At 45.6% G+C, this 10,396-nt stretch overlaps 1 protein-coding gene across 1 annotated transcript; it reads left to right on the forward strand.

The window, feature by feature from the left end:
• Positions 1-217: 217 nt before the first annotated feature.
• Positions 218-10,241, forward strand: LOC116376567 (uncharacterized). The gene is made up of 3 exons (XM_031837948.1): positions 218-306; positions 407-2,187; positions 9,746-10,241. Exons 1-3 carry the CDS (start codon positions 218-220, stop codon positions 9,826-9,828), a joined length of 1,953 nt encoding a protein of 650 aa, XP_031693808.1. The 3' UTR covers positions 9,829-10,241.
• Positions 10,242-10,396: the final 155 nt, after the last annotated feature.

The following is a 10,396-nucleotide window of genomic DNA, read 5'->3' on the forward strand; positions in this document are numbered from 1 at the left end:
CCACATAGCCTGGTTCGTCTCTAGGTTTCTTCCTAGGTATTGGCCTTTCTAGGGAGTTTTTCCTAGCCACCGTGCTTCTACACCTGCATTGCTTGCTGTTTGGGGTTTTAGGCTGGGTTTCTGTACAGCACTTTGAGATATCAGCTGATGTACGAAGGGCTATATAAATAAATTTGATTTGATTTGATTTGTAGAGGCCGATCCTGGTTGGCTTCTGATGGCTGTAGAGGCCGATCCTGGTTGGCTTCAGATGGCTGTAGAGGCCGATCCAGGTGGGTCTTCAGATGGCTGTAGAGGCCGATCCAGGTGGGTCTTCAGATGGCTGTAGAGGCCAATCCTGGTGGGTCTTCAGAAGGCTGTAGAGGCCATCCTGGTTGGCTTCAGATGGCTGTAGAGGCTGATCTAGGAGACACATATTTTGGTGCCATTCGGGCAGGTGTGAGTGCTGGTTGGGCTTTCCTGTTGAAAGATTCTCTCTGTGTTGCTGCCCCGATGAACATATATTTGGTGTAGTGAAGCCCCAATGTGGATGTTTTTGTCTGTTTAGTGCAGTGTCCTCCCAGCTGTGTCTGTTTAGTGCAGTGTCCTCCCAGTTGTGTCTGTTTAGTTCAGTGTCCTCCCAGCTGTGTCTGTTTAGTGCAGTGTCCTCCCAGCAGTGTCTGTTTAGTGCAGTGTCCTCCCAGTTGTGTCTGTTTAGTTCAGTGTCCTCCCAGCTGTGTCTGTTTAGTGCAGTGTCCTCCCAGCAGTGTTTGTTTAGTGCAGTGTCCTCCCAGCTGTGTCTGTTTAGTGCAGTGTCCTCCCAGCTGTGTCTGTTTAGTGCAGTGTCCTCCCAGCTGTGTCTGTTTAGTGCAGTGTCCTCCCAGCTGTGTCTCTTTAGTGCAGTGTCCTCCCAGCTGTGTCTGTTTAGTGCAGTGTCCTCCCAGCTGTGTCTGTTTAGTGCAGTGTCCTCCCAGTTGTGTCTCTTTAGTGCAGTGTCCTCCCAGCTGTGTCTCTTTAGTGCAGTGTCCTCCCAGCTGTGTCTGTTTAGTGCAGTGTCCTCCCAGCAGTGTCTGTTTAGTGCAGTGTCCTCCCAGCTGTGTCTGTTTAGTGCAGTGTCCTCCCAGCTGTGTCTGTTTAGTGCAGTGTCCTCCCAGCTGTGTCTGTTTAGTGCAGTGTCCTCCCAGCTGTGTCTGTTTAGTTCAGTGTCCTCCCAGCTGTGTCTGTTTAGTGCAGTGTCCTCCCAGCAGTGTCTGTTTAGTGCAGTGTCCTCCCAGCAGTGTCTGTTTAGTGCAGTGTCCTCCCAGCTGTGTCTGTTTAGTGCAGTGTCCTCCCAGCTGTGTCTGTTTAGTGCAGTGTCCTCCCAGCTGTGTCTGTTTAGTGCAGTGTCCTCCCAGCTGTGTCTGTTTAGTGCAGTGTCCTCCCAGCTGTGTCTGTTTAGTTCAGTGTCCTCCCAGCTGTGTCTGTTTAGTGCAGTGTCCTCCCAGCTGTGTCTGTTTAGTGCAGTGTCCTCCCAGCAGTGTCTGTTTAGTGCAGTGTCCTCCCAGCTGTGTCTGTTTAGTGCAGTGTCCTCCCAGCTGTGTCTGTTTAGTGCAGTGTCCTCCCAGCTGTGTCTGTTTAGTGCAGTGTCCTCCCAGCTGTGTCTGTTAAGTGCAGTGTCCTCCCAGCTGTGTCTGTTTAGTGCAGTGTCCTCCCAGCAGTGTCTGTTTAGTGCAGTGTCCTCCCAGCTGTGTCTGTTTAGTGCAGTGTCCTCCCAGCAGTGTCTGTTTAGTGCAGTGTCCTCCCAGCTGTGTCTGTTTAGTGCAGTGTCCTCCCAGTTGTGTCTGTTTAGTGCAGTGTCCTCCCAGCAGTGTCTGTTTAGTGCAGTGTCCTCCCAGCTGTGTCTGTTTAGTGCAGTGTCCTCCCAGTTGTGTCTGTTTAGTGCAGTGTCCTCCCAGCTGTGTCTGTTTAGTGCAGTGTCCTCCCAGCTGTTGGAGGTGATGTGGAATTTCTTATGTTTTTTTTATTTCATACTGTCTTTGCGGCTTTTATTTTGCTCGCCTGGGACGCGAGAGGAGGACGCGAGAGGAGGACGGGAGAGGAGGACGGGAGAGGAGGACGGGAGGGAGGACGCGAGAGGAGGACGGGAGAGGAGGACGGGAGAGGACGGGAGAGGAGGACGGGAGAGGAGGACGGGAGGGAGGACTGGGAGGACGCGACCCGTTTCAGGAGGTGTGAGTTGGGCATCCGGATGACATGGCCATGGGAGTTGGTGTTGTATTATAGTTGTGGTGATGCTGTTTCCAGTATGTGCTGGTACTGCGTTAGCCAGGTTCCAGTATGTGCTGGTACTGCGTTAGCCAGGTTCCAGTATGTGCTGGTACTGCGTTAGCCAGGTTCCAGTATGTGCTGGTACTGCGTTAGCCAGGTTCCAGTATGTGCTGGTACTGCGTTAGCCAGGTTCCAGTATGTGCTGGTACTGCGTTAGCCAGGTTCCAGTATGTGCTGGTACTGCGTTAGCCAGGTTCCAGTATGTGCTGGTACTGCGTTAGCCAGGTTCCAGTATGTGCTGGTACTGCGTTAGCCAGGTTCCAGTATGTGCTGGTACTGCGTTAGCCAGGTTCCAGTATGTGCTGGTACTGCGTTAGCCAGGTTCCAGTATGTGCTGGTACTGCGTTAGCCAGGTTCCAGTATGTGCTGGTACTGCGTTAGCCAGGTTCCAGTACTTTTTGGCCGGTAGAGCGGGGCTTACCAAACGTTTTCACTCAGGCCACCCTTCCAGCATTGGGGAACATGCCACTCCCGCAGATGAGTCAGATGAAGTCCTCCCAGCTGTGCAGTGACCCAGAGTCAGATGATCTCCTTTATCTGCTGACCCAGAGTCAGATGAGGTCCTTTATCTAATGACCCAGAATCAGATGATCTCCTTTATCTAATGACCCAGAGTCAGATGATCTCCTTTATCTGCTGACCCAGAGTCAGATGAGGTCCTTTATCTACTGACCCAGAGTCAGATGAGGCCCTTTATCTACTGACCCAGAGTCAGATGAGGTTCTCTATCTACTGACCCAGAGTCAGATGAACTCCTTTATCTACTGACCCAGAGTCAGATGAGGTCCTTTATCTACTGACCCAGAGTCAGATGAGGCCCTTTATCTACTGACCCAGAGTCAGATGAGGTTCTCTATCTACTGACCCAGAGTCAGATGAAGTCCTTTATCTACTGACCCAGAGTCAGATGATCTCCTTTATCTGCTGACCCAGAGTCAGATGAGGCCCTTTATCTACTGACCCAGAGTCAGATGAGGTCCTTTATCTAATGACCCAGAATCAGATGATCTCCTTTATCTAATGACCCAGAGTCAGATGATCTCCTTTATCTGCTGACCCAGAGTCAGATGAGGTCCTTTATCTACTGACCCAGAGTCAGATGAGGCCCTTTATCTACTGACCCAGAGTCAGATGAGGCCCTTTATCTACTGACCCAGAGTCAGATGAGGTTCTCTATCTACTGACCCAGAGTCAGATGAGGTCCTTTATCTACTGACCCAGAGTCAGATGAGGTCCTTTATCTACTGACCCAGAGTCAGATGAGGTTCTCTATCTACTGACCCAGAGTCAGATGAAGTCCTTTATCTACTGACCCAGAGTCAGATGAAGTCCTTTATCTACTGACCCAGAGTCAGATGAGGCTCTTTATCTACTGACCCAGAGTCAGATGAGGCTCTTTATCTACTGACCCAGAGTCAGATGAGGTCCTTTATCTACTGACCCAGAGTCAGATGAGGTCCTTTATCTACTGACCCAGAGTCAGATGAGGCTCTTTATCTACTGACCCAGAGTCAGATGAGGTCCTTTATCTACTGACCCAGAGTCAGATGAGGTCCTTTATCTACTGACCCAGAGTCAGATGAAGTCCTTTATCTACTGACCCAGAGTCAGATGAACTCCTGGATACCAGTTTTTACATCTCTGCATCTAGTATAAAGTAAGTTAGAGGTAGTTTCGCAAGCCAATGCTAACTAGCGTTAGCGTAACGACTGGAAGTCTATGATACCTGCTAGCATGCTAGTAGATACCCATAGACTTCCAATCATTGCTCTACCGCTATTATTTATTAACTCAATCAGGGGTTTCATCTTAATCTTGAATGTTGTAATCAGTGCATCAGCAGTTTCTCTTGTCATGTCATTGCAGAAAATTTATTTATTTATTTATTTCACCTTTATTTAACCAGGTAGGTTAGTTGAGAACAAGTTCTCATTTACAACTGTGACCTGGCCAAAATAAGGCAAAGCAGTTCGACACATACACCAACACAGAGTTACACATGGAATAAACAAACATACAGTCAATAATACAGTAGAAAAGGTCTATATACAGTGTGTGCAAATGAGGTGAGATAAGGGAGGTAAGGCAGTAAAATAGGCCATGTGGCGAAGTAAATACAATATAGCAAGTAATTAATACACCGGAGTGATAGATACGCAGAAGATGAATGTGCAAGTAGAGATACTGGGGTGCAAAGGAGCAAAATCAATAAATAAATACAGTATGGGGATGAGGTAGTTGGATGGGCTGTTTACAGATGGGCTGTTTACAGATGGGCTATGTACAGGTGCAGTGATCTGTGAGCTGCTCTGACAGCAGTTGCTTGAAGTTAGTGAGGGAGATATGAGTCTCCAGCTTCAGTGATTTTTGCAGTTCGTTCCAGTCATTGGCAGCAGAGAACTGGAAGGAAAGGCAGCCAAAGGAGGAATTGGCTTTGGGGGTGACCAGTGAGATATACCTGCTGGAGCGCGTGCTGTGGGTGGGTGCTGCTATGGTGACCAGTGAGCTGAGATAAGGTGGGGCTTTACCTAGCAGAGACTTGTAGATGACCTGGAGCCAGTAGGTTTAGCGACGAGTATGAAGCGAGGGCTAGCCAACGAGAGTGTACAGGTTGCAGTGGTGGGTAGTATACGGGGTTTTGGTGACAAAACGGATGGCACTATGATAGTTTGATACTATGATACTATGATACTATCCAGTTTGCTGAGTAGAGTGTTGGAGGCTATTTTGTAAATGACATCGCCGAAGTCGAGGATCGGTAGGATAGTCAGTTTTACGAGGGTATGTTTGGCAGCATGAGTGAAGAATGCTTTGTTGCGAAATAGGAAGCCAATTCTAGATTTAATTTTGGATTGGAGATGCTAAATGTGGGTCTGGAAGGAGAGTTTACAGTCTAACCAGACACCTAAGTATTTGTAGTTGTCCACCTATTTTAAGTCAGAACCGTCCAGAGTAGTGATGCTAGTCGGGCGGGCAGCAATCGGTTGAAGAGCATGCATTTAGTTTTACTAGCATTGAAGAGCAGTTGGAGGCCACGGAAGGAGAGTTTTATGGCATTGAGGCTCGTCTGGAGGTTAGTTAGCACAGTATCCAAAGAAGGGCCAGAAGTATACAGAATGGTGTCATCTGCGTAGAGGTGGATCAAAGAATCACCAGCAGCGAGAGCGACATCATTGACGAATACAGAGAAGAGAGTCTGCCTGATAATTTAACCCTGTGGTGCCCCCATAGAGACTGCCAGAGGTCCGGACAACAGGCCCTCCGATATGACACACTGAACCCTATCAGAGAAGTAGTTGGTGAAACAGGCGAGGCAGTCATTTGAGAAACCAAGGCTGTCGAGTCTGCTGATGAGGATGTGGTGATTGACAGAGTCGAAAGCCTTGGCCAGGTCGATGGAGACGGCTGCACAGTAATGTCTCTTATTGATGGAGGTTATGATGTCATTTAGGACCTTGAGCGTGGCTGAAGTGCACCCATGACCAGCTCGGAAACCAGATTGCATAGCGGAGAAGGTAGGGTGGGATTCGAATCTGTTTGTTAACTTGGCTTTCGAAGACTTTAGAAAGGCAGTGTAGGATAGATATAGGTCTGTAACAGTTTGGGTCTATAGTGTCTCCCCCTTTGAAGAGGGGGATGACCGTGGCAGCTTTCCAATCTTTGGGGATTTTAGACGATACGAAGGAGAGGTTGAACAGGCTAGTAATAAGCGTTGCAACAATTTCGGCAGATAATTTTAGAAAGAGAGGGTCCAGATTGTCTAGCCCGGCTGATTTGTAGGGGTCCAGATTTTGCAACTCTTTCAGAACATCAGCTGTCTGGATGAGGGTGAAGGATAAGCAGGGGAGGCTTGGGCAAGTTGCTATGGGGAAAGGTGCAGGGCAGTTGACCGGGGGTAGACAGGTGGAAAGCATGGACAGCAGTGGAAAAATGCTTCTTGAAATGTTCAATTATCGTGGCTTTATCGGTAGTGACAGTGTTTCCTAGCCTCAGTGCAGTGGGCAGCTGGGAGGAGGTGCTCTTATTCTCCATGGACTTTACAGACCTTACAGACTTAACCCGAACCTTAGCCATTCGGAATGAATGCTTAAACTTAAATTTTAGTTTCATTTTCGCAGAGTTTGACTGACTGCTAAGATTTGGCACCACATGGCATAATTATGTTACTGTAGTTTAAGCATTCGGTTGTGCTGTACACAATATCATTAAGTAGCCTTAACCATTGGCATTTCATTGCTTTGAAATGTATAGGAATGAAGGATGTAGGTAATGTTGTCAGTCTGGTGTAGAAGGATTGTTGTACTCCATTATATCACCAGCTGGGTGTTCTGTGTGCAAGGACTTTCGAATATTCGCTTTATGGTGGTTTCATAAAGAAAGGAAGCATATTTTCTCTGTTTTTGTCCATCTTCTCCACATTAAATCGAGTTAAGGAGTCATTTAGATTTTTTTTGTGCCTTTATTTAACTTGGTCAGTTAATTAAGAACAAAATCGTATTTACAATGACGGCCTACCAAAAGGCAAAAGGCCTCCTGCGGGGACGGGGGCCTGGGATTAAAAATAAAAAATATATATAAAATATGTAAATCAAAGCCTTTGTAGCAGAGAATGTTTTATATACGAAGGACATCTATCAGTAAATGCCCTGTTGGATCCAAATGTTTTATATACCAACCGTCCACGGAGGACACCAGTATCGCTGCTTGGTACTACATTCCCTTTGGATGGTAAGATGAAACAACTCAATATCGCCATCTGCCGGGGCTTTCGGTGACCCGGTTTTAACACGGTTTGTTAAATAATGTGGAGCTGATAAGAGGTCTTGTTTAAGCTGTCGAGGCTCTGCTCTCAACGAAAACTTTCCTTCTTTCCCACCTCTACTTGTTGAGTCAGTCTGTTGCTCTGATCTGCTCTGGGAGAAATAGGTAACATGATAAGATGAGGACCACTACGGAACTAAAAGGTTGGTGTCGAAAAGGAAAAGTGATTTGAATGCCTCGGGCTTGTAGATAAGGATGGATCTTAACTTTCTTACTCTTTTCTTTCTATGAAACGTTTCTGCTAACAACTGAGATAGTTTTGATGTTGCTATGACCTCTATTCTATATCTCTGTCCTGGATCCACTATTGTTTTATTAACTTGGGTATTAACATGAACATCGATTGATTGGGGATTAAACGAATACTTCTGACCCGAGAATCTATTTGAAAAAGATGCGTGTTGCATATGCGAACAGCTGTTAGGCAAAGGTAGCATGACATATATTCCAGCCGAGTGATATTCTCTCTTCAATGTCACTCGAAATTACAGTTTTTTTCTTCCAGCTTTAATCTGAAGGATAAACTTTCTCTGTCTCCGCCCTGGCCTGGGGTTGAAGGCATGACCGAGGAAAGTAGATGATTTAGGCGAGATACCAGGTGAAGTCGTTATGAATCCCAAACTGAGACAGACAGCCAGCGTTGGAAATATTCCGTTATGTAAATGTGCATAACAGCACTCTGTCCCTCCTCAAAACAAAAGAACGGTTCATTACATTTCATTAGTTAGTTGTTATATCATCACAATGTTGGTGTTTTGTGCTTAAGACCCAGAACAATCAATGTCCTATTTATTTGACACCCGGCGTTTTTTCTCCTTCTTTGCCCTTTCCCGTTGGGTTCGTGATCTGAATGTAGGGAGAGCTTGTATTTTTCCAGCGGCTTTTCTTGGCATTTGTCCGCTCAACCCCCCTCCTCCCACCCTCTCCGCTAACGCCGCTCCTCCCTAGTCTTTTGTAGGCTATATCAGGGAACATGCGTCACCGGGAGACACTTTTATCGAAGTTGTATTAAGAATTGTCCAGAGAGTGAAGTTGACATGACCAGATGGACCGGAAGGATATCACTTTCTTTCTCACTGATACACCGGGCAGCTCCATGGTACAGGCTTCAGGTTCCTCACTTGTCATTCTGTCTCGTGCGTTTCCCTGCGTGTGTGTGTGTCCAGGGACAACTTTCAATTATTCACACTTAACACAGAGGTAAGTCTGGGATGTAATGTGTACGCTATCGACTTTTAATTAGTTTACCGTGCCAGGTTACTACAGGTTATGTTCTCGTGGTGTAAATATTTTCATTCATATAAAATGAAGTTAGTTGTAATTTGGCAGCACATTTGGATGGCATTAGAATATATCTGTTTTGTTTTATATGAACCCTAAATACTTAATTTACTCTCGGTCTACAATGACCATTGTAATATCTGAACATGTCGCACAGTTGATGCCGGTGCTCTGGAAAATTCCTGCAACTCTTGTTTGCAATTTGCACAATAGTTCATAGTTCTTTCAGCTGGCTATGGACGTATTTTGTTACGCTGTACTCTGATGCCTGTATGCCGACCTTGGGGCGCGGTAGATATCGAGCGTCCGTTTGAACGCAAACGCCTTCGTAACTGAAACGCGGACTTGTTAACCAACGTCACCGTCTACTGCGCGAAACGCATGTTTAATGCCGCATTATGTGCCAATCGGAACTAGGAAACTCTGAAACGTCTGACTTGCAAACGGATTGTATTTAAACAGGTGACACGTTCAACGAATCAGCAAAGTATGACACTCGAACAACGCCCTCCCGGTGCGGCTCGACCGGGAGGGCGTCGACACGTCCTTGTGGGGTCCCTCCTCTCTTTCCTGTGCTATAGAAGTAGTTCAACACAAAGCCATTTCAGTACAGTAGCGCTCTGAACTACCACAGAGCAGGAGTTTAACCCTGGGATTTTATCAGACAGATTATAGCCTGCAACCATGACAATAATGAGAGAGAGAGACTGGTCTTTGTTGATGACCTATTCCAAAACAGGAGGACTAGGAGCTTTACTCACTGGTAGGATTACTAGAGAGAGAGAATATATTTTACTGTGGGTTTTCCATCTTTTACTGTGGGTTTTACACCTTTTTCTGTGGGTTTTTCACCTTTCACTGTGGGTTTTCCATCTTTTTTTGTGGGTTTTCCATCTTTTTCTGTGGGTTTGACACCTTTTCTGTGGGTTTTACACCTTTTACTGTGGGTTTTCCATCTTTTTCTGTGGGTTTTCCATATTTTTACTGTGGGTTTTCCATCTTTTACTGTGGGTTTTACACCTTTTTCTGTGGGTTTTTCACCTTTCACTGTGGGTTTTCCATCTTTTTTTGTGGGTTTTCCATCTTTTTCTGTGGGTTTGACACCTTTTCTGTGGGGTTTTACACCTTTTACTGTGGGTTTTCCATCTTTTTCTGTGGGTTTTCCATCTTTTTCTGTGGGTTTTTCATCTTTTTCTGTGGGTTTGACACCTTTTCTGTGGGTTTTACACCTTTTACTGTGGGTTTTCCATCTTTTTCTGTGGGTTTTCCATCTTTTACTGTGGGTATTCCATCTTTTTCTGTGGGTTTTTCATCTTTTTCATGCTTTCCCCTTCTCTTTTGGTGTTCTTTCTTGCAGCTTTCATGAAACAGAGAAGAATGGGGCTGAATGACTTCATTCAAAGGCTGGCCACGAGTAACTCATTCACCTGCAAACAGTGAGTAGCTATGACCTGACTCAAAGACAAATTGAAAGCTATTACACTACTGTGTAATGTAATATAATGATCATGTAACTACTGTGTAATGTAATATATTGATCATGTGTAATGTAATATATTGATCATGTAACTACTGTGTAATATAATGATCATGTAACTACTGTGTATGTAATATATTGATCATGTAACTACTGTGTAATGTAATATATTGATCATGTAACTACTGTGTAATGTAATATATTGATCATGTAACTACTGTGTAATGTAATATATTGATCATGTAACTACTGTGTAATGTAATGATCCTCATGTCTGATGATTTATGCATATTTGTACCTGTTTTGCTTTATTAAGGATTTTCATTAGGATTGTATATTGAATAAGGCTATATCTAAATTCCCTCTCTTTCTCTCTTGCCCCTCTCTCTCTCTCCCTCCCCCCCCCCCCCCCCCCCCTCTCTCTCTTCTCTCTCTCTCTCTCTCTCTCTTTCCCTCTCTATCTCAACCCCCCTTCTCTCTCTCTCTCTCTCTCTCTCTCTCTATCTCACCCCCCTCTCTCTCTCTCTCACC

This window comes from Oncorhynchus kisutch, linkage group LG12 (assembly GCF_002021735.2).
Source record: "Oncorhynchus kisutch isolate 150728-3 linkage group LG12, Okis_V2, whole genome shotgun sequence".
NCBI classification, from domain to species: domain Eukaryota; kingdom Metazoa; phylum Chordata; class Actinopteri; order Salmoniformes; family Salmonidae; genus Oncorhynchus; species Oncorhynchus kisutch.

What these genes read in the sequence shown, in the direction of transcription:
- LOC116376567 (XM_031837948.1), top strand. Translation starts at nt 218, where the DNA reads ATGGCTGTAGAGGCCGATCCTGGTTGGCTTCAGATGGCTGTAGAGGCC. An exon ending in GGCTGTAGAGGCCGATCCAG is followed by an intron (nt 307 to 406) that starts GTGGGTCTTCAG and finishes AGGCTGATCTAG; the next exon opens with GAGACACATATTTTGGTGCC. An exon ending in GACGCGACCCGTTTCAGGAG is followed by an intron (nt 2,188 to 9,745) that starts GTGTGAGTTGGG and finishes TCTTTCTTGCAG; the next exon opens with CTTTCATGAAACAGAGAAGA.